Raw genomic sequence first — 24,784 nt, 5'->3', positions numbered from 1 at the left:
ATTTAAGGGGGTTAGTTACATTTTTGGACATGCTTACATGCTGTGACACTAAGACGAATTTGCTCTATTACTTTTATGAAAAATCCATTTCTGCCGGCATTTGAAATGATGAAACTCACACACCGCAATAATTGTCTTCAAAACTGCCGCCAAAGAAAGAATAGTGTAATGTCACCCAAGCGTAGCAAATCCTTTATTCCATACAAGGATTGCTTCGTAACATCATAAATAATCGATAGATATCGACTATTTAGTAGAAGTAAGAACAGGACACAACACATATAATGCATAACATTTTCCAAATAACTTTGTGCTGAACGGTTAGTATATTTTTTTAATGTTTTTTTTCTAAAATCTAAAATTCCTAACAAAGGCAAATATATGTAAATTTTAGAATTTAAAACAATACTACCAATAGTAATGCCCTTCATATCTAAATATATATAAATCATTCTGGGACACCCTGTATGTGCAATTTTGCCCAAATTCTATTTGTGTGTGCCAATTTGAAGAAAATGTCCCAACACACCTTCTGGTGCTTCATTTTTAACTGTAAAGTGCATAAGTGTCTGTAAATAACCAAAAGAGCAACACCGTGTTCTATGTAAATCCTGTTAATTTTTAACCGTTTTTGCGTCTCACACAAAATGACAAAATCGTTACATATAAGGTTTTGTAATTGGGGCCAACTTTTTACATTTGACCTTTGGAATTACATAATAGAGGTTTTTCCCGCCCAGCGACGATATGGGGAAAATTAACATTAATAGGTGCTTGAGAAAGAACCGGGGCATACAAAGTAGACATAATAACATGTTCACGAGGTCAATGGATTTTAGTATTAAATACCATCATCACCTTTATAACACGTAAAAGGTCATCACAATATCTTGGAAGTATAGTATTGGAGTATGTAATAGTTTAAGTGACTATAAATTGAGTTTAGTAGTTTAGATATTTAGCCTTAGCTGCGTAGACTCCCTTAAAATGCTATCAAATTTGAATAATTAAATTAAAGACAAATTTAAGAAAGTTTAACATTTTATTGTATTTTATGTTTTCTCGGTTTGTAAACTCTATTCTACACTTTTTTATTATCATGCATTTTACAATTTGCAGAAGATTAGGGACCGTTTACAAACACTTGTTTGGGGGCCTGATGCAAAAAGGGGGGCATGAAAAATGTTGACCCTCCTAAGGGGGGGCTGAAATTTTCATGTCAAAAAGGGGGGCCCTGAAATTATTGAGGTCTGTAAAGGGGGGCCCCCGAAACAATTTTGCAATGTGTACATTGTCACAATATTTTCTTAGTATACAACTAGGTTATAATTTTAACCTAAACCGTTATGTGTTTTAAGTCTAGGCCAATATACCAACAATCTTCAAAAAATATACACGGAGGAGACATTGACATAATTACATAACAATATTGGTTATTCTCTTGAATCTACAATATCATTGACTTTAATTTGTTTAATATTTTTGTGATTTGCTTTCATATATCCGGTTAATGAATATTAAAAGCGTTGGAATGAAAATTACCACGTTGTTGTCTTTGTAAAATTCTTTAAATGTTTACGAGTATAAATGATCGAAAACTTTAAAAATCCAAAATGTAATATTTGGAAACACCACCCACTGTCAACCATTAGCTGTAGGCACATGTCAAGTCTATACAATTTAACTTATTTACTGGTACTTCTTCAGCGCACATGAAAGGTATTTTACCTAAAGGTTCGGCCTTATACCTTCAAACTTTGACTACTACTTCTTAAGCCCACATTAAAGTTACATTACCCAAGGTTCAGCATAAAAACTCTGACTTTTAAGCGCATATTATTAAAGGCGTTTTACTTAAGGTTCTGCTTTTCAAATTAAAACTTTGCTGGTTCTTCTTAAGCTCAGATTAAAGGCATTTTACCTAAGGTTCTGCCTTACGAATTAAAACTTTGACTAGTACTTCTTAAGCGCATATTAAAGCCATTTCCCCTAAGGTTCTGCCATACAACTTAAAATATGTACTTCTTAATCGCATATAAAAGGTATTTTAAAGGTTTTGCCTAACAACCTTTTCAAGTTTTAAAAACTTCTGACTGCTACTTCTCAAGCGCATATTTAAGGCATTTTAAACAAGGTTTTGTTCAACAACATGAAACTCTGACTTCTTAAGCGTATATTATTAAAGGTATTTTACTTAAGGTTTTACTTATAATCTTGACTGGTACTTCTAAGCGCATAATTAAAAGCTAAGGCAACCATACCTTTGCGTTCATAGAATTGATCCAATACGCATGATATGCATATTTGAACAACTCATTGGCAATGAATCTATCAAGTGCGTGTACTTCTTGTGTAATAAATAAAGGTCAAAACTCGATTATGTTGAAAACTAATAAAGAAGTAAAGTCACGGTTATAAAATACAAATAGCCAGGTCTTCGCAAATACAAGCTAGCATACAATAATTTAATTACGCTACTATACTTTGTATTTAAGGTTAGCAGCTATTTTAAACTGTTGCGATTTGGTAGTTCACAGCATCTTGCGAATGCTAGTGAGCTTTGGCAAAAATTGCATTGATCATTTCGTAGCGAGTGTGTAGAAGAATTCAAATATCACAGATATACCCTTGTAGGTCCTGTGGTTCTAGAGTTATGTTGTAAAGAGGACTGAAACAACAACACTTTTGTAAAACGTACATAACTTATTCCCAACAATAAATTAAGCAAGTTTTCAAAGTATATGATTTGTAGAATGAACTTTTGCAAAACATCAAAGTGTTATTTGTCAATAATATATTGATTTTGATAATTAAAATTGATTTTTCGGCTGCTTCGACCAAAAATAGATTGTGTAGCCTTGAAGTGCATTGTCTTGACAACTATTTTAAATACTGTAACCATGTGCAGGAAGAAATAATATTTTGTACTTTATACAATGTTATACAAAATAGCATGGAACTTAATACAAACACATCACATAAATTGCGTTGCACCCCCTTATTACGAGATAATATCTCAAAATCTATGCATCGAATTTTTAAAATAAGTTGACAAAAAGAAACCAAGTTTTGTTCTAAAAAGTGCTGCTACCTCATTTGTAACAATAGCCAACATTAATATTTTATCGCCATGGTGACTCTTTAAAGTAAAAGTTGCAATTCCAAAGTTGCACCTAACCCCACCGGTTAATGATGACTGCGGCGTCTAGTGACGACATTATTATTTGCGGAAAATTACCACGAAAAAATTTAAGACAAAAATGTAATATACTTTAAAGGTAATAAAATACAACTAAACTAAATCGGATTCCCAATACTTTAAGTGGCAGAAGTTTTTTCTGCTCAGTTTATGCAACCAAGCATGCCATCCAAGCCTAATATATTGTGTCTGAAAATGATTCGTTCTGTGTTGTTACATTATCAAACTATACTGTAACATCCCAATGTAACTCTTAATCTCCTCAATGTTAAACTCCTTGTGCGCCAATATCAGGATTTCTTGTTCAATTGCTTGATTTAGATGTCTGAAACATAAAATATTGATCATTAATGTTGTGTAACAAAATGAAAGATATAAACATGCAACTATAAGGACATAATAAGTCCTCCATTTAGTGATTCAATCATGTTTCACCGTTGTTCATCATCGATTAACAACAATGCATTTTTATTTTATTTTATTTTCAAATGGGATGCCTTTTGTCAACTCAAATCATGATTAATTAAATCTGGTCAACCAGAAAAACTCACTTTTGGTTAGATGGAATCACCAACGTTGCGGCCAAAACCTTTTGGCCTTCAGCTGGATTATTTAGGGTCATCCGAGGTCAATTAACCCAGCTGAAGGCCAAAGGTTTTGGTGATTCCATATGACCAAAGGTGAGTTTTTCTGGATGACCAGATTTAATTAATCATGATTTGAACAAATCCCAGATGACTGAAAGTATACATAGTGTCACCTCAAATGTTTTGTTAAATTTCAAAAATATATAATATTTTAAATATGGTTATTCGAACACTAGTTCATTTTTATATGATTTTTTTGTTTTCAATATTACCTTCTGATTCAAGCTGTCCATTATCATTTTGTCTGCCTCGGTGATATTCCTTTCATACATTGCTTTGTATATCGTTGCCACGTTATTGTGTAGCTCTGGGAAATAATAAAACAGAATTCATCAAAAGAATTGTGATTATGAAAAGAGGGACAATGTGAAAAGTGGTCGTATTTGGAGATATCAGCTTCAAGTGCACGGTAAATATAGACTTATAGTCGTTATTATCACAATATACATTCTTTGTTTAGTTCTGTTTCATTGTTTATAAAGCAGAGTAAAAATATTTCAATTCGATCACCTTTATATTCCTTCGGTTTACATTCATTGTAGCCGAAGTGTAGCCGAATGGTAATAATATTCGGGTACTATTATACGGGGTACTATACTAATTTCTGTACCCATTTAGTGTCCAGTAACGGTAAGTACCAAACAATAGACTGTTCAATCTGTGTAGTGTCACGAGCGGATCCAGCAAAGGGGTGGGGGTCTGTAAGTATTCTAGCCTTTGGGGATGTTTTCGAATCGAAGTGGATGCTCCTCCTGAATAGAGTCGGATTTCCCGTACCATTTGGACGCGCGAAGCACGGTAGAAAATGTTTCACGGGTGCCTCCTCCTTTTCACAAACCTGAATATGTCCTTGGGAGTATAATATTCATATTCAATTCATTTCCATCAAAATCACACAACAAATAAAAGGCACAGGGCCCCAGAAGCCACAACCGACAAAGAGCCCTAATTAGAAGTGGGGAAAACTTTCAAATATTGAAGTGCCAAAATAATAAAACAACAATTAAATAATATTTTGATATAAATTACATTTAAACTGGTATTGTTTTCCAGAGGAGTGATGAAATACTTTTTTTGAACAAATTTACACTAACAGCAGTTGTAACGAAGTCAGGGAAATTATTCCAAATCTTTTGGCCCTGTGGCGAGGACAGTTTTCATTTTGTGAATTGCAGGTCGGTAATTTGATTAGTATTGTAGCGGAAATGGATTCAGAAGAGAGATGGCGCCCTTCAGTTATTTCAGGTCACGTGATATCATGGTATATAAACCGATGCGCCGATCATTCTTGGCTCTTTCGTACCCTGCGACAGTCGAGGCAGGTTGGTTAAGACATACCTCTCTCTGCATCAATAACCACTACTACCGCTCCCAACCGATTACTTGGATCAGCCCAGAACCCTAATAAATGATGACAACAATGACATATATCCTACTCCTTCGTCTGACTCATTAGTGTGACTAGTACTATTAAGACTAGTACATAAGACTGTGCGGAATGGCCGCACGCCCACGTCATATCACAGATTGCCTAAGACGCTCGCTACCAGGTAGGTTCCGTCACATTGGTGGCAGCGGTGGGATTGATTTGTCATGATGAACTTTGCTGGATACATCATGAATCACGCCGAGAGATACAGGACATTGAAGAACTCAAAACGATCATGTGGTAACCAGTTTGAGAGAAGCGTCGTTCGCCCGCAGGGTACGGATATAAATTACATCGGATCAATAATTGATTACATCCGATAGCGCCAATAAGAGAACAAATGAAAAAATAATTCAAAAGCATAAGAAAATCACCGGAGTACATTAGTGAGAACTGTAGCAGATTGTGGGATAGGCTTTTACGACGGGAATTCATAACAATTAGTGGGTTTTTAGCGGGTTCGCCGTCGGACAAGTTTATAACTGTCAAGCTTTCGTCAGGAGTAGCTCTGACTTCTTCAGGACAAAGTGCCTAAGATTGAGACATGTAGACCGCCCCTTGTCTACTGATGACTCTGAAAAGAGTCGTTCACTGAAGACTGCCCCTTGTCAACAGAGAACAAGCAGATCTCGCCTATCTGCTAATATAAAGGTTTTGGTGGCTCTGAAAGGGCCGTTTGCTGAAGACTGCCCCTTGTCAACAGAAACAAGCAGATCTCGCCTATCTGCTGATTTTTTGTAAGTTTTGGTGGCTCTGAAAAGAGCCGTTTGCTGAAGACTGCCCCTTGTCAACAGAAACAAGCAGACCTCGCCTATCTGCTGATTTTGTAAGTTTTGGTGGCTCTGAAAAGAGCCGTTCACTGAAGACTGCCCTTGTCTACAGAAAACAAGCAGACCTCGCCTATCTGCTGAATTAAAGGTTTGTTGGCTCTGAGAAAGAGCTGTTCAATGAAGACTGCCCTTGTCAACAGAGAACTAGTAGACTGCATATACTGTAGTAGAAGTATACGGCTTACCAGGAACCATTTGGCCACTCATGGACCGATTGATTGATTGTATGCACGATGAGCGTTTATATCACTTAATTGCGGACGTAGTACAGATTAGCGGCTCTGTGATTGGTTGTTTGAAAATAGAGAGCGCCACATACGATGTGATAAAGATTAGCGGCTCTGTGATTGGTTGTTTGAAAATAGATAGCGCCACATACGATGTGATAAGGATTAGCGGCTCTGTGATTGGTTGTTTGAAAATAGAGAGCGCCACATACGACTGATGTCTTTGCCGTCATTTCTATTGATAGTAGAAGTTTCATTAACTCTGATTTCCAACGCTTCACGGGTCAACCTCATTCCCAGGTGAGAAACTTGTGCCAGTTTTGTTGTTTCGTCCCACAGAGGTTCATGACCTTCTTTGCAAGCATGTTCAGCTAATGCCGAGCCTTCTTCTTTCTTTTGTCTTGTGGCTCTTCGGTGTTCAGATATTCTGATCTTTAGTGGTCGTTTGGTTTGGCCTATGTATTGCTCACCACAACTGCAAGGTATAGAGTACACACATGGTGCACGATCCTTGGGCAGAGGATCTTTTGGGTGGCTTAGGATGTCTCTTAATTTGGCCGACCTAGAGTAGAATGTTTTGACCCCTGCACGGTTTAGAAACCGACAGATTTTGTCTGATACACCTTTGATATATGGCATGAAGGTAACAACGCGGGCGACAATTGATGCTCTCTGACGTAGGTGGCACACTTTCATGATACCTTATAATTACACCCGAGTTCTATATACGAGGCCTACATGTAGAAATCGTGTGCATATTGAGGGGTGAGGGGGGGGGTGTTTTGTTTAGTTGTCTGAAATATAAACGATGCATGATGATGTAGATGATTTGTTTATGAATTAGTTTATTCCCCAGAAAGCACAACCCATAACTCTTACCTATGCTCCCTCCGCCACCTATATATAACCCCCTCCGTCTCCCCACACTCGATATCGAGTCTTCCCTATTATTCCACTCTACTCTTGAGCTCTCCTCTCCCCCTCCTTCCCTTCCCACTTCCAATGCTCTCTCCCCTCCGTTTCTCTTTCTCCCTTGCCCTTAACCCCCCCCCCCACACACACACACACACACACCTCTTTCCCTGACGATCTCTTCTCTCTCTCTCTCTCTTCTCCATCTTTCTTTTACTCTAGGTCTAGGCCTATCACATCATGCGATACCCAAATTAATAAATAAATTAAATAAAAGTCAATATAAATAAGCTTTCTATGATATTGATCTTCCGTCATGCGACATGCACATGAATAGAGTTGTGTATAATAGTGTTTATATCACTGAAGTGTCTATTATATCACTCAAGTGTCTATTGTAATGTCTGTGGAAATATTTCGATGGTCTATATATTTTCACAGTGAAATAAGCTAAGGCTATTTCGTAGTCTCAAGTCAATGCTTTCAAACTAAATCAATGCTTTCAAATGTAGACTGCTTTGTTCGATTTCTCTGTTCGTGAATATTGCACTGCGAAATTTAAACATTTCTTTTGTATACTTAGAGTAGGTAACTTCAAATCAAATGATTTTACGATTCACACCACTTATAAGAAACTGAAACGAAAACCGAAACTGACTGACACAAATGTTCAGTTTTTAACAAAAGGTAGAAACAAAAAGTTCGATATCTTGTGACTCAAGTGGTTGGGCAGGATAATAGGAAACCAGTTGACCAAAACCAAAACCAAAACTAAAACTAAACATTTGAAATGACCGAATGTCTATTGCTCCAACAAAACTTGGCTCTTTTAAACCTCCGGAATGTCGGAGCAAGTTTAAATATATGTGATTGGTAAAGATCTTGCTGCAGAATCTCATGATCTCGTGTACAAAGTAAAATCCTACGACATTGTACAATTATTGTGTGATTTTACGCAAGTATTGGCGTTTGAAAGATCTGATTGTTTAGTTTAAACAATATAAATGTATTGATGGTGGTAAATCATTTATTCCGGATTCCGGGAATTGTTGGATCATCGGTTGTGATCCCTGGTGTGATGTATGGGCATTGGTTGAGGATTTGTCGGAGTCTTCCCATGTCGTTGCATTTCGCTGTATGGGCCCTTCCACTGCTCCGGTGATTCCTGAAAGCGTCTAGGAATGAATGGAATGCCTACCGTAAGTGAAATGTTAATGTTGCATAATAATTCACATTGGTGGATCAGTCATTCCGGAATTTTAGTTAACAGTCGGATTGATTATTGAATCAGCCGATGAGGGACACGCGGGGAAGCTAGATCCCTGGTGTTAAGGATTATTCGTCCTGTCACAGTATGTGCCCTTCTGGTGATTCTGGAAACGGGGATGATTGGTATACTTATGTTGCTTGTCGGTAGTTTACAATGCATGATTTGATGAGATCACTGCACATTCTCACCAGGCTTTGCTTTTAAACTGCGGAATTTCGGAGTCAATCAGTTATATAGCGCGATTATAATGCATGAGTACCAAAGTTGCAATGTGCAGAGATTCATGTAAAATTATTTATGGGAGCATGGCCATGCATTTTGTATTAAACAATTAATCAGGTTGATTTTGCATGATATGATTGCTTTTAATACGAGACATTGTTTGCTCCGGATGGGGATTCGTCGGATCGGATAGGGATTCTACCGGTGAGGGGTATGTTTACTAGCGAGGATCGGTTGCCTGTCATAGATGTTCGATCTATGAAGGCTCCTGTGTTCTTGCTCATCGCTGGCCGTCTCTTTCTTTGATGCGATGGCTCCATAAATGGTCACTCCTATTATTTGCTTGTGATGTGAAATATAAACCACATCATTTGATGTAAATGATGTGGAAATAAAGACTTATCACACTGCACACAGGTAATCGTGGAAGTAACAAATATTTTTTGATGAGTAATAACTAGAGATAATGCTTGTACCGGAGCTATGATACAGTTTTTTAAGGCGACTCCGGATTTCTAACTATAATGTCATACAGTTTAGCAGCATATAATATACATGCTGTGAAGTTATTTAGAACATTCAACATCACAAAGCATGAAAACAAGTAATTTTAAAGTTGATGATAATATGTTATAAAGTGTTGAAGCGTTTCGTTTAATATAAAGATGGTTGTTTTTAAGGAAACATCATTTACTCCGGATTTTGGACCCGGCGGAGCGCCGATTGAATCCGAGAGCAATGTGTATGGGCACCGGCGAGGGTACTGCACGATCATGACTGATCTCGTTCCATGTGCGTATCCTCCCGCATGCTCTTGCATGTCGTTGTCTGGCTCTTTTGGTGATCCCCGCTCCGATTAGGCGTAAGTGATCGATCCTTACTGAATCAGACAGATTCAGTTGCGTGTGATTTGATCAGTTCTGAAATACAATCACCGCACACTTTCCCGCCCGGGCCCGACTCTGTACGATCCGGGACGGATCGGTGTGGGGAGGGGGTGTGTAGCGGAAATGGATTCAGAAGAGAGATGGCGCCCTTCAGTTATTTCAAGTCACGTGATATCATGGTATATAAACCGATGCGCCGATCATTCTTGGCTCTTTCGTACCCTGCGACCGTCCAGGCAGGTTGGTCAAGACATACCTCTCTCTCTCTCTCTGCATCAATAACCACTACTACCGCTCCCAGCCGATTACTTGGATCAGCCCAGAACCCTAATAAATGATGACAACAATGACATATATCCTACTCCTTCGTCTGACTCATTAGTGTGACTAGTACTATTAATAAGACTGTGCGGATTGGCCGCACGCCCACGTCATATCACAGGTTGCCTTAGACGCTCGCTACCAGGTAGGTTCCGCCACAGTATCTTGTATCATAAGTATGGACGCCGAAGTTTCTGAAACATGTTTTGCGAATATTATTTATATGGGGATTCCATGTCAGAATTTCATCTATAGTTATATTCAAAGAATGTTACATCAGAAACTCAAAATAAGTTACAAACATCTGATTTAATAGAGCGATTAATTTGAGCATTTTTTGTTCTGTGGGGTCCCGATTAACATTATTGTGGTCTATGGTATCAAATCCTTTCGATAAATCCATGAAAATACCCAAAGTGAACAGATTATTGCATGTAGCCTCACTTGTATCTTTAACAAAATCTAGTATAGCCATGTATGTGGATTGTTTATTTCTAAATCCATATTTTTATGGTATAGACGAGTGTTTGGTGTGGCCTGTAGGTGCGTAGACTTGCAATCGCATGATTGCTCAGAGATAGTGCTTTTGTACGCTTCTTACCAACATTTCCCGTCCAATTTGCCAAAAATATTAGTGTTAATTAGCAGTAACCTTCGATTTCACATTACGTGTTGTTACCTTGAAATGTGGGCCTCTCTGTCGGTTCCATACTCCAGCATTTCTTCATGATATCTACCAGATATGTGGGTATGTCCTTTGGAATGTCATCCAAGCTTGGGCGATGTCCGTTCTTAATCCACGTACCAAGGACGACTTCCTCAGCGGCTACAAAATAAAAATCATATGTTATCATTGTTTTAAGAATACAGGGTGTAACAATAAAATTTGTACAATTTTGAAAATAGAATGACACAAGTATGCCGCTTATGTTGTGGTTTGATATTTATATGTCTATCAAGATAATTTATTTAGCCAACAGCTAAGCTTTGTTTCAATAAAATCGACGGTATAAAAGTGAAGATATGGCCAATTATGTAACCTAGTCTTAAAACCGCTTGGGCCACTTTTGTCTAAACTGTTACAAAAGTGACTGAATAGAGTTGGAACCTTAGACGATGCTCTTATGATAGGTAGTTTTAAACAATGTAGTATTCGAAGTGGTAGAAATGATTACATAATAGAATATCTCCTTGAGTTTTTGAAAGTCACAACTAATCACTGACATAACAACCTCATTTACTAGAAATCGTGGCTGCAGCTCAACTTCAACCCCAATTCACGTTGGAAGAGCGTATTTTTATGATTGTGACATTCGATAGCACATGGAGTCAAGCAGAAACCATAAGATTGTTTATAGCTCATTTTCCAAACTCATGTCTTCCATCAAGGCATTACATATAACTATGAGAAGTATGTGGAATTTGTTAACAGAAATGCTGGCAATAGTGGTCGTCCCAGAAAAGCTAGAAGTCAAGCTGAACTTAATTTCAAAATCCTATTGTTTTGTACTTATGGATGCAAAAACTGTCCTCACGATATCTCAGGGATATGAGAAATTACTTTCTTTATAAGATAATTTGAAAGAAATTTCTTGACTTCATTTATAGATTTTAAAGAAAGATCATATTATCATTAAGTTTGTGTTAATTATATGAAGAAACACGACTTATAATTCCTTTGTGTCAGTTCTTGTTTAATACACGATAAGCATATCTACGCGTTACAAACTTGATGTGCGCAAACATGGCAAAAGTGGCCCAACACGTTTTCTTGACGTTTTAATTAATCGGACATAACTTTTGAACCCAAGCTAGTAAAGAACCCAACTAAACGTCTTCTTTTAGCCAATATATTACTGATTGTATTGCATATAACATTTGTGCCATAACTCTTTTAATTTTTTCCTGAGAAGTCAAAATGCAATTGTATAAATTTTATTGTTACACATCTGCTGTTGACATTGATTTGATTTTCATAGAATTATTCAATTTCTATAAATGTTGCATGTTTGGGTAGTGCATTCTTTACTGGATATAATTAATGTTGTATAATTATCAGCATGTTTATAGTGAGTTTACTGATAAATAGTTTACGGCAATTAAGTACCTATACCAATTATATGATTATGGAACTGCTGCTGCTTATAGTGATTTAGATTTACCGCAATTGTTGTAGCCATTACTGCAAATCTCGAATTTTGCTGCACCTAGGTTATAATTCCACAACATTGTGTTATAATAATTACTACTGGGAATACCGCAATCATTTATACTCTTGCTTTTCATAATTCAATCCTCTCTATATCGGTATAAATCAGATATTCCAGTAATTTACCGAAACGGCTGATGTTTATGAGAGGTATGTCGGTTAATACAAACACGCTAATGTATTATCAATTCCTATAAAAAACATCCACCGAACTTACACGTTGATGTTTGGCCCCATGGGTCTTGGCCGTTGCTGAAAATCTCGTATAGTGTGATTCCAAACCTGAAAAATCGCAAAAATATTATGAATAAAACGAATAATAGACGAATATAAGAAAGAAATAAGATGTTTTGTATTTCTTCATTGATTCAAAGTGCGTTTTTATTATATACTACACTAGCATGTATTTGATTTGTATTTAAGGTTTTAAACTGTTTCGAGTTAACATGTTAATTAAATTTAAGGTACAAATGCGTGTTATTTATTAGGTACACAATCATATACGGCGTCATGTCTAAAACCAGGTAGGTTTAAGATATCCGTTAGGTTAATATCAGGCCCCGAAAGTAAGAAAATGTAATTTTCTTACGAGTAAACATCAAGAGACTGAACTGGTTCTGTTGCTGTCTCTGTCAAAGCTTCTGGTGGCATGTGTGTGATGGTCCCAGTAATCTTGACACACTGATTCTTGTCAGATCTGCATACAACAGCTACATCATAATCTCCAACCTGTCAAAGACATTTAAATTTGAATTTGAAATAACACCAAAAAGTTATTTTTAGAATCCTTAAAAAGGGAGAGCCTGCTTACCAAAGACACAAATGAATGTTGACTGACCTTGTGAAAAAACACAGAATACTTTGTCAGTTAACACTCCTCCAACTCACCCCCGCACAGGAGTGAACCAAACCACATGAAAACGCATTCAGCACATACAAACCCATACGCAATATCACAAATATCTATAAAGTTGTACCTAAACCAATAATTGGCTCCACAGAGCATATCCAAATGGGACCGCACAACATAAAAAGACCAACAATATTGCTTTTTCCAAAACCCATAATTGGCTCAACATGGCATTAGCAAAAAGATCACACACACTTCGCCCAACATAAACACACCCCACTCCCACACAACCATTTTGTTTTGTCTCAATCATTTACCTTGGCTTGAAACCCTTCGCAGACGAATATTATTCCGCAGTTCAAATTCTGATGAACTACAGGCGATGACATGGTATGTAGATAGTCCATCCCCTGAATTATGTCCGCTATAATCCTAACCTTTCTTGGCAAGGCCAAATGATTTGCCATGTGCTGAAGAAATGATGACATATCTCCATACTCGGCCACTTCCATTACTACTGACGGATATTCTGAGTCAATGGTACCCAGGACTCGCAAAAGGAAAGGCGAAGTTATTGTGCGTAATAATTTCTTGGCTTCAGTCAGGGTGTCTTTAGAAACGCTGTAATTGTGTTGGAAGAGTTGTCATGAAAAATCAAAAATATGTAGCTAGACGCAAGGGTTAATCAAAAACACATTCCATGGCCTATAGTTGTGAAAGTATTTTGCATTAATAGAGTACGATTAAGGCAGCTTTGTTACAGGTCGAAACATGCCGCAGGGGTCAGGTAAATTCCTAAATAATATTCTTTGTTAAAACGAAGAGTTTCAATTTTTTTCTCACCCAAGTTTTCTGACAATAACATCACCCAAGTCTTTGTGAGTAGCTAAGAAGACTTGACTGAATCCAATTTGTACGCCTCCTACAGATTTCTCTCCAGATATGTCCGATTGACTGATAGATGCAATAACTAAATAACAACAAAATTATTAATACATACATTAGCAAAACATATAGGCAGTCAACACAGCCATATAACCCTGCCAGAATTATGTATATCTTTGAATCTTGTTTCCGTTGATATCAAAAAGCATTATGGGTACATCGATAGTGTTAATCATCCAAAGGTCCAGGGTTCAAATCCCGCTCCACACGCAAAGAATTAATGTTTTTTCATTGACATTTTAAGAGAATATTGATTATAACAAAGAAGATATTGTTAAAATACCTGTGGTGTTCCACTTCTCCTCCAGCTCCTCCTTTGCTTCTAAGTTTTCACATGCTTCCAACCCGTCAAGTATTGCAAAGTGAGTAGCCTGCTGTCCACGTTCTTTTCGCCAGAACTGGAAGACACTCTTTGCTGTTAACTCGACATCGCGTGTACCCGCGCTTCTTTCGGCTTTTTCTATTTGTTGACTTGTAAGGTCAAGTTCACAGAATAGCTTCTGTAGATCGTCAGGTCCGAGGAGCTTGGTAACGTCTCCAAAATCAGAATCAGTAACAACATTCGATGACCAAGCTGAAAAAATTGGAAATACTTGCTTTTCTTTAACACGCTGCACAGTGTCATCGCCCCGATATCTTCATGACAGAAAATGCCATGGTAGGTTGAATCCACAGCCACGCATGGCCATTGTATTCCCACCTGTTTAATAGTTTTTAAATGCATAGTGGGCTGAAGGACATCCGACTAAGGCTAATGACATTAGCCTGTGACTGGCCTCTGTACGGTCAGCGAGCATACATTCGCCATTGTCATCTGCTTAAAGACTGCCTCTTCGATAGTCTCCTACACAGCCAGTTTGTGTCAGTCGGTCTGACACTCGTAGATCCTGTATGTTCGTGATAGCCACATACAGTCTGGCCCGAGACTACCTCCACGAGGGTCTACGCTGCGCTATTTAAAATCTTGAATTTTGGTCACTTTTTCAGCTCAAGACGCAAGGTACTCTCTCAAAGCGCAAACTAACGACTATCATATCTGTTCAAAATATATATTCAAGTGCAAGGAACCACATCTGGTTTCTTTATACGAAATCATTTACGGGAGATATTCATCATTTTCCACCCCGGTATCCAAAGATTTATCGTCTGAATATCAATTGTGCATAGCACATTTACGTGTATCGATCCCGTGTATTCATTTCAGTGTCTCTGGTTGTATAATGTAATTATTAACCGGGCGATGTCGGTGTGCGCTGCTTATCTTCTTTTTTTTTTTCTTTTTTTTGGTGGGGGGGGGGCGGCACTCTGATATTTTGAGGGAGATGCATATTTTCCCGTATCATCTACACAACATAGTAATTTTTACAATGTATATATCAATATTATAGTTAAAGGTTTAGGATGACATAACAATCTCAACAACTCTCAGAAGAAAGTGGGGCCAATAATTGTTATCGAATTTATTATGAAAAAAGTGCGACTTAATTACCTGTTATATTCCACAGTGTTTCTAGTTTCTCTTTAGCCTCTCTATTCTGACATTTCTCCAAAGCATCAAGAATTGCATTATGGGACGCCTGTTGGTTGCTTTCCCGCCAGAACTCCAAGACACATCGGGCTCGTAGGTCAACATCGGTTGTTTCTGTACCGCTTTCGATTTTCTGCACCTGTTGACTTGAGAGACCAAGCGCGCTGTACAACTTCTGTAGATCGTCAGGGCCAAGTTGTTTGATGATGTCTCCAATCTCTGCATCAGTTAACATGTATGGTGCTAGAGTAATGTAAATTCCAAATTATGGGTAGAACAAAAGTAACGTGATCGATTAGGATGCCATATTATGTTATTCGGCTTTATCTTAAGGTTTTGAAGAGCAAAACGTAGACTTAAATAAATCAGCTCCCCATGATCTGACGCGTTTTGTATCTTCAACTCTCGTTTTATCTTCTTGTAATATTGGACATGCTGGATGCCAGTACATACCAGGTTTAGTTGCATCCTTCTTCTCCTGTAGTATGCCTCGGTATTCGCTCATTTGGATATGATCATCGGTAAACTCGCAGTAAACGTCTTCGTCCCAGTTGTCTGTAAACTTCAGGAGATGTAGTGACTTCTCATTATCCCTGCAGCTTGCACAAGCAACGGAGAGTTCGAATCGGAGTCCTCCTACCCACTTCTCACGTAAAAGGTCCAGAGTTTCTTGCAGGAAGTGTAAAACCTTTGGATATATTCCGTATGATTATAACAGTTTAGCACAATCATGTTTAATATTATGAGTTTTGGGTACATTTTTACCTTACTTTTGCTGCAGCGGCCAATATTGATGAATAGACAACTTTAGGCCAATGAAAGTCAATTCCGAGTTTATCGTCCCTTTTTTTCCCCGGGTTGGTGAGGTGACTTTTTCATTTTTCATTATTTCATCAGATTTCATTATTGACCGAAAATGCGTGTTGATTTAAATCCACACTAATACATGTTATTTATAAACAGGTTTTTATATGGGTAGGGACTAGAAAAGTTAGAAAAGAGCATGGTTTTGCTTCCAAGTTATGAATTTATATGTTTTACAAACAAAAATATATGTTTCCAATTGCTAAACCTGGTGAAAACACCGATACTTTGAAAATAATGAATTATTTTGGCATTTTTGAAAATTTGACGCGGGTGTTTTTGGTTTCCAAAAAGTGACGCGGGCGGGGGACGATAAACTCGGAATTGACTTTCACGCGCCTTACCGACGCCATATATTTTACTGACTATTTGTTAAGGCTCAGTAGTTGGACTTTAATACACCTATCACTGATACGTAACCCTCCGATACTGGAGAGGGATGGGTGAGGTTTACTTTATCAATAATCCGTAACAAAAAATGTATCGATTGTAACACTATGATCCACAACATGCTCATCTATCAGGCACAGTTCTTTAACCCCAATACATTTGTACATTGATTGAATGACCTTTAAAAATTTGAGTACAGAAACTCATACTCTGCCACTTGAGGTCATAGTTAGCACTGTTAATTGTTTAATAGAGGTTATTGAACTATGCCATTGGGATGAGGTCATTGTGGTCCATAGTGTAATATAATTTTTAAATCCGTTCCCAGATCTCCGTCCTTGGTATGACCAAAGGCAAGAAAACCAAAATTTAGAGGACTTCTGCACTTGATCCCATGTTGTAAATACAATATCTTTGGCTCTGGTCGGTTTTTTGAAACTTTCATACCGTTTATGTCAAATAACATATTTACCTCTTCACAGATTTCAGGAGATGGGCTCACTTCGCTGTCATTTGCTCCTCTTCCTTGTTTTCGTCGGAGTAAAACCTAAACAAAAGACACACACACACAAAACAAAGATTGGCGCAGAAAAGTACATACATTTCTAGGTGTAATAATTTTTTTTAAAGCGTCGTTGGAATTTTAAATTTTCCGCTAAAAGAGGAGCCTCTTACCCTAAGACCATTACAATTGGTCCGAAAGTTGTAAAATGCGACAAAAAACACCAGTGTTAAATATGAAAACAAAAAGATTTGTTCAGACCCCTCTCTGCAGCAACGATGTGTAGGCATACCCACGAATTATATCTAAAGGTGTTCATACACGCGAGTAGTTGGTGACCGAGTCTGCACTTTTAATATCAATCGTCTGAGTTTGCGATACTTAAGGGTAGGCGAGGTATTGTTGGTCGAAGCAACCTAAAAATCGATTTTCATTATCTAGATCAATATATTATTGAAAAATAACACCTTGATGTTTTGCCAAAGTTCATTCTACAAATCATATACTTTGCAAACTTGCTTAATTTATTGTCGTTAATGAGTTATGTACGTTTTACAAAAATGTTGTTTCAGCCCTCTTTACAACGTAACTCAAGAACCGCAGCACCTATAAAAGTATATGTGATATTTTAATTCTTCTACACACTCGCTATGAATTGAGCAATGCAGTTCTTGCCAAAGCTCACTACTACCATTCGTAAGATGTTGTGAACTACCAAATCACAACAGTTTAAAATAATTAATAACCTTAATCGGCGATATAATGCAATAATTTTGTTTGGCCATATGAGTGACCCTGCAAAGGATCTCTTGATCGCTCTTTCGGTCGACCGTAGCAGCATGGATGATGGCTATTGTTTATGTAATATCAATTAACTGGTGTTACTTTTGACGTGTGGTTATGCGATTATGACTATGTTAATATTGGACCACAGGTTTGTGCCCTGAACTACGATCGAACTGATCACCACACAAAGTCTACCGCATGTTCTATCAATTCCAAAAGGCGCGTGCACTAAGCTGGCGAATTGTAAGAAAATACACATTTAAATTTGAACTGTAACAATTATTTTACCACTAATTCTTATTATTTGTCGATACACTATAAGAAGTATGTGTCGATATATGCTACCATTATTATACACCAGGCACAAAAAGAAACTCGTCAGTTATATTCATCCTTGCTGTTCAATAACTTGATAATTTTGGATTATTCTGAAATATACATTTTGTTAATTGGACTTTTTTTTCTCATTTGACACCCTGTTCGTGAACATTGAGCAAGAATTGACCAAGATATTCGCCTCCAAACTCTCAAACCCCAAAATGAAAAGTTGCAATTCTAACGATTCAATTGTGCCTGTTACACTGTGTGCTTTATTGATTGGCCCGTGGAGCTTGTGTGCAATACAACGATGCGTTCCCATTGAAAATCGTTGAAAATGCAACTTTTGATTTGGGAGTTTGAGGCTTTGGAGGCGCATATCTTGGTCAATTCTTGTTCGTTTTTCACGAACAGGGTGTCAAATGAGAAAGCAAAGTCCAATTAACAAAATGTATATTTCAGAACAATCCAAAATTATCAAGTTATTAAACAGCAAGGATGAATATAACTGACGAGTTTCTTTTTGTGCTTGCTGTAGATTAAAATTTCTTGATGATGGTATGCGAATACAGTATCGGCGCTCGAACCGATTTGGCTCTGTATTTGCTTTAAGGTTGATAATATAATTTCGTAGCTCAATCGCCCAGTGTAGTGATGTGCCAAAAAGTGTTCATCACCTTTGATATTTTCATAACCAAGGTTAGCCGTTGTCCCTTAATCGACCGAAGAACTTAGTTTTCTCCACGTATTTATTAAACAAATTTGTTCATTAATTATCCATTCAAAAAAACTATGATTCTGTACCTTGATACATGCTGGTCTTGAAGCCATCATCTGTACACGAAACGCATGTCTATTGTTCCTTCCTCGTCCTTGACGATGAAACAGCTTCGGGGGAGTGCCAGACTTTTGTTGCGACCATCTTGCTACGTAAATCATTACGTAGTTGAAAACTCCATCTAATTAAAATTATCAAAATAGCATAATCTTGTAATAAAGTTACGTACGTTAGAGATTTCATGATGAGTGAACTTCATTCTTAATTAAACAGACTTTTGTTGTTCGAGGCTTTTACATACATGACGCGGGATATGTATCGATGACAGTCCTTCTACAAAGTAGAGTACATTACGGGTTAAAAATCTGCTCATATTCTCTTTATATCCCATAGTAAAATAACGTGGAAAATGTTTTAAAGAACCCGTTGTTTTGATCTTACCAGGTAGATAATCGAAGAAATTGAAGTAGAATGTCCCATCAGAAGCATTTGCGCATGTCTTATCCTCATGACTTAGTGGTGATCGCAGGCAAGCAGGTACATAGTACGTCATTTCGTCCTTTGAGAATTTCAGTAGCAAACAAAAAATTACAAGTTGTAACAGACATTGAACATTAAATAATAAGAATTAATTATTAACTAGATTTCAATCTTGAGACAAAGACGCTTTCGTTGCGGGAGAGGGGGTAGATTCCCCAAATGCAGAACTTTTCAAGAAAAATCTTCATTCTGGTCTGATGTGCTCTCAGGTCCCACAAAAATAATGAGCAAATATTGCTATCCGGTCCCTTAACCACGTATAAAAAAAATGTTGTAAGCGTTACCTCGGTTTCGCCATCATTCTTCCCAAACCGCGGACAAAGAAGATCGAACTTCTCCATAAGAGCGAGCAAGTTGGCCTTCAGGTGCAAGTACTCCTTCCAGATGTGCTTTATGAGGGACTCTTTCAAGATACCTTTATCTCCAAGGAGACGCCAACTGCTGCAAAATGTTGACCACTGTTATGAAGGGAGAAACAAAATAATGGATAATGTTTTTTAAGCCAAACAATGTAGTTGCCAGATTATTCAAGATAAATAATCATATTATTATTGAAAAATAAATAATTAAAAGGATTTGATGATTTTCTTCTCCAGGATGAAGATAAAACGGTTGACGTTGATTTTTATATCCAACATGTTTCTTGGAAATCTTATAAGTTATATGTATGCCAGGAAGCACAAGCGTAAAAAAGCCAACAAGCGATGATAATGAACTTGAGATATTCAGAATAACGAGAACCCCCGGGATATGGGCACAGGCAAAGGTCATACATTTTTCCTCCTCAAAAAAACTGACAATTTTAATTGCATACGCCACTGGCTATTACGCTTTTCTATTGCTCGAATGTAAGTTCATTTGTGCTGGTGATAAACAATTTCTACAAGTTTAAACTGACATCAGCACAATCATCAAACTAACCTTGAATTTTTGTTGTGTGACACACATCATCATCAGAAGAAGTCCTAGGGTGTTGTGATGGACTTGCCCTTTTGTTGACAATTGGCATTTCCAGTCCTTGATCATGATTTAGTTCTGGCGATTTCTTCTTGATCTGGAGGGCCTCTCTCACTAAACGGAGGTGCTCTCTATCATCCTTGGCTAAAACCAATTCAGAGATTCAGTTTTATGCTCTGCGACATCAGAGGGTTTGTGGCTGGGGGCAGTTGACTTTATACTCCTTCAGTCGCCTACCTAGTTGCCTACCGGTCTGGCCGATATACGAACTTGAACACTCGCTGCAGGGTATCTCGTAAACCACACCTGATTTTTTTCTCTGTTGGCGTGGGATCCTTAGGTGAGACTAAGAATTTCCTCGGCGTATTGTGCGGTCTGAAGCTTGTCGCAACACGTAAGGTTTAAAAATTATGCTGAAGCTTCTGTGACAGCCCCTCTATAGGGTGGTATAAGATGACGATTTCTTGTCCTCTACCTGATTGGCAGTAGTAGGAGGGCGAGGGTCAGGAATGTTCTTGCGCTTGTCCTTGGCTATAGCCAAGTTTTCGGTTTAGCTTTCGGTTTTGGCCGTCATTTCACAAATTTTCGGCTTTTTCAAACTAAAATTTTACACAATAATAGTGCCAAAATGGTCCACCAAATGGCTTCAATTAGGTCTTCATTTTGCAAACGTCTCTCACTTATGAGGGGGCACATCCCCCTCAGACACCTGCGTCGCGCAAGCAAGTCTCCGGGACAATCCGCTCCGCGGCCATATTGTATTTTACTAAGATCTAATTACCGCCCCCGGTCTACAAATTCCTGGATACGCGCCTGATTTCTGTGCTGAAAGTCAGTTTAAACTTTTAGAAATCGGGTTTTTTTTATTGTTCGTTTTCTAGGAAGAACTATGAGGTTCGTATAGCTACTACTATTCGGGGAGCCCTGGCCTTATTATCCATGGAGTTCAAATATTCCTGGAAATTCTAAAGCTCGTTAATACGTTCAAGGCTTTCACATCAAGCAGAAGCAATTGCCGTCAATTCAGTTTGGAAGTATTACGTATTAATACAGTCTAATACACTTTTCCTTACACTGTATCATGCTACGTACATAGCAAATGATCCCCGTTGGCATTGAACTTCAGGCATTAGATCTCAGTGACGATCTCAAGGATCGTAACACACAGGATAGCATTTCAAAATGAGAGTGGACCAGTACTACAGGGAGCTACGCCCGGGAGCTACGTAATCCCCTCTAGCTAAATGTATGAGTTTGAAATCATCAATTTGACGTGAGGAATTTATAATTGAACTTAATCATTTTAATGATTGAAATATTAAAATATTTCTATCAATCATCGCTATTATCGATATAAATGAAATTGGTTTGCTCCTACTCACCTGACTCTCATCTGGTCTCACTGTGATGATTGTTCTAAATACATCGACCAACCACTGTGTATCCAGGATAATGAAGTCCTTCAAAGGTGATTGAGAAGCTCTGGTATCCTCACCAGCACCAAAGTAGATGACGGCTCCCAAATCGTGCAGGAATTGTAGAACAGCAGTGACATCAGTGATACCATTCTTTGACGCTATCTCCTTTGCCTTTACAGAAATTTTACAGAATATGGATTATTTACATGTTGTGATCACTATCCTGCTATCCTCGTTTATCGAAAATCTAAATAACTTGAATATGATACATCTGGATGAGTCCACTGTGCAGCATGGCCATAGATCACGGACGAATGGCGGTATATCCCCGTCCCCTACTTTTTGACCCGAGGGGTACAAATATATTCATCCCCCACTTCTTTATCATTAATGCCTACTGACTTTTCCCGGGTCTCAAACATGGGTCTCCTTTGAAACGAATTTTTGGCCTAAATCCCATTTCTACGCGCTAAGTGCAAAATTTAGATACTACATTGTAGAATCGATAGAGCTGTACTAACCAAAATCATTAGATATATGTCTCTATATTAAAGGTGAAGTTACCCTGAGAAATAGCTAAGGGTTCAGCAGCTTTAGTCGCACACCCCGGCCGAAAACAAATATAAGTATCCTCCCCGGCATAGTATTTTCAACCAAAAACCAATCACAGCATGGGTCCAATGTTGGCACCATTTCTGCATCTTTGCAGAATGAGCATTTCTGTATCTCGGCAGAATAAGCATTTCTGCATCTCAGCAGAATGCAAATGCCAAGAGCTTACGGGGGGCTTCGTCCCCTTGCACCCCACCATGGGCCATTAAGCAGTCCTCTGGACCACACACACCTCTTGAACTTTAATGCTAACGGACCTACAACGCACACCGTCATCATCCCTATATCTTCGTGTCAAAAATTGCCTTGATAGTACGATGAATCCTCACGTTTTTCAACAGCTACGCATGGTTATTTTTTTTCGAGATAGGCCGAGCGACTCAGGCTAAGCATACAATTTGATATTTTGAGAGCCTGCCACACTGTTTCTATTCTATGTTTTACGATTTTCGCATGATCAGTATATGGCTGGCCGTAACCGCCACAACGTGGAGCTGCTACGCGTAGCTTACTTTTCGCTTCGCGGAGCTAAATTGACCAATCATGTTAGATCTTTTCATTACGCGGAGCCAGTGGATGCATCCTCGTTCCAGAGAGAGAAAACTCTTGCCAAAATTAATGTTTACTATGGGAATTTTAAATGAATCGATTGTAAATAAACCACGACCAGTTGTACAGGATCAATACCATTGTTTGATTAGTGTATAGTCAATGTTACCTTGCATATCGCATGCATGTGTCATGTGTGTGGCGTGTTTGTTTGTTTGTTTGTTTGTCTATGGTGTCAGGCCAGGATCACTGACACCCACGGTACTGATACTGTCATACTATCACGGTGATCATATTGTTGAATGTTGTTGACTTTAAAATAATCATGATGCAGTCATGTCTACAGTAGAATTCACCACGACCTTTGAAGGACTTAAACCCCATTAAAAGCTATTAAACCAAGATAACACTCAATGAAAACAGCTCAACTATGTTACATCAGATCTTCTCTGGTTAAATACACACTGCACTTGTGTCTGTTTTACCTGTGCAATGAGCAATGAGCTGGTATCATAGTTTCAGTTGGGTGAACGATTATAAAGCGAACGCAAGGTAACAATACTGTGGGCTTTTGTTTACGAAATGAGACAATAGTCTGCTTATTGTTAACCAGCGTTCTTGAAAATGAGAAGCTTAATGACTTAACACGGTTTAGAAATAATTCCTTCATATTTTTGGTGTTATCTGTCGTTTACATATCCTTCCTAAAACACAAAAGTACCAATATTTCCAAACACCTAAATTAGCTAAAAATTTAGGACATGCAAAACTATATTTTCTAGAATTTCAGAGAATACTTTAAATATTGGCCGGTTATTTTTTACACAGTGACGTCAACTAGGCAATGGCCTATACTTCTAACATACACTATTTGTAGAGGTCACGCGTCAATGGTGAGCGCACTGAGTATTGTGTATAGGAAAACGGACAGTAAACTACAGTATGTATGGCCTACTACCAGGGAATAAATAAAGATTGGGAAGCGTCACTCGAGGATAAATGTAATAAAACTATGGATGCCGCCATTACCCTGCCATCGCGTAGGCCTGGAACACTACCGCGATTTCTACCGGCTGCATCGCGCCCGTGCTCCGCGTTCAAGAAATAAAATTACCCGTGAAAATCACGGCTTGCTGCAACCAAGGTTAGACCTTTTCAAGCCTGCAACAGCGTATTTTTGTCAAATGTTGAATAGCTGTTTTTAATACTTTTAATAAAATTTTTAGCGCATCCATTAACTTAATTTATTAAATACATCAAATCGACCAACAATCCCACTCTCCAGACCAAGATTTATACAAGAAAAATACTGTTTCAATCACAAAAATTAACCTTAATTTCGCGCCTACACGTAAGACTTGGCAATAGTCTATTCAGATATCGTTGTCAAGCTCGAGGTGATTGACCCTTGATGATTGACAGTCGGGAACGCGTACTGTTACGCGTAGTCATGGTGCTGGGCGCGTTCGGGGGTGCTGGCGACCGTCGAGTCGACGGTCGCCAGCACCCCCTTTTCCCAAGATGGCGGCGTCCATGCTGGTACCAAATTTGTGATTCCCGGCAACTTCTGTATTGCATACCGTAGCGTGCAAAT

At 38.1% G+C, this 24,784-nt stretch overlaps 1 protein-coding gene across 1 annotated transcript; it reads right to left on the bottom strand.

The window, feature by feature from the left end:
- LOC140170440 (uncharacterized) lies at positions 1 to 19,199 on the bottom strand. Its single transcript, XM_072193811.1, has 12 exons — positions 19,141 to 19,199; positions 17,203 to 17,277; positions 15,930 to 16,164; positions 15,438 to 15,719; positions 14,232 to 14,522; positions 13,847 to 13,973; positions 13,321 to 13,624; positions 12,743 to 12,882; positions 12,371 to 12,435; positions 10,624 to 10,770; positions 4,059 to 4,153; positions 1 to 3,524 (listed from the first exon to the last, which is right to left on the bottom strand). The coding sequence occupies exons 1-12, from the start codon at positions 19,168 to 19,170 to the stop codon at positions 3,504 to 3,506; spliced, it is 1,812 nt and encodes a 603-aa protein (XP_072049912.1). The 5' UTR covers positions 19,171 to 19,199; the 3' UTR covers positions 1 to 3,503.
- Positions 19,200 to 24,784: the final 5,585 nt, after the last annotated feature.

Source organism: Amphiura filiformis, chromosome 14 (assembly GCF_039555335.1).
Source record: "Amphiura filiformis chromosome 14, Afil_fr2py, whole genome shotgun sequence".
Lineage (NCBI taxonomy): Eukaryota > Metazoa > Echinodermata > Ophiuroidea > Amphilepidida > Amphiuridae > Amphiura > Amphiura filiformis.
This window is presented reverse-complemented; position numbering and strand designations above follow the sequence as displayed.

What these genes read in the sequence shown, in the direction of transcription:
- LOC140170440 (XM_072193811.1), bottom strand. Translation starts at nt 19,170, where the DNA reads ATGATGGCTTCAAGACCAGCATGTATCAAG. An exon ending in GAAGGATGCAACTAAACCTG is followed by an intron (nt 15,720 to 15,929) that starts GTATGTACTGGC and finishes ACATTACTCTAG; the next exon opens with CACCATACATGTTAACTGAT. An exon ending in ATGGGGCCAAACATCAACGT is followed by an intron (nt 10,771 to 12,370) that starts GTAAGTTCGGTG and finishes TTTATTTTGTAG; the next exon opens with CCGCTGAGGAAGTCGTCCTT.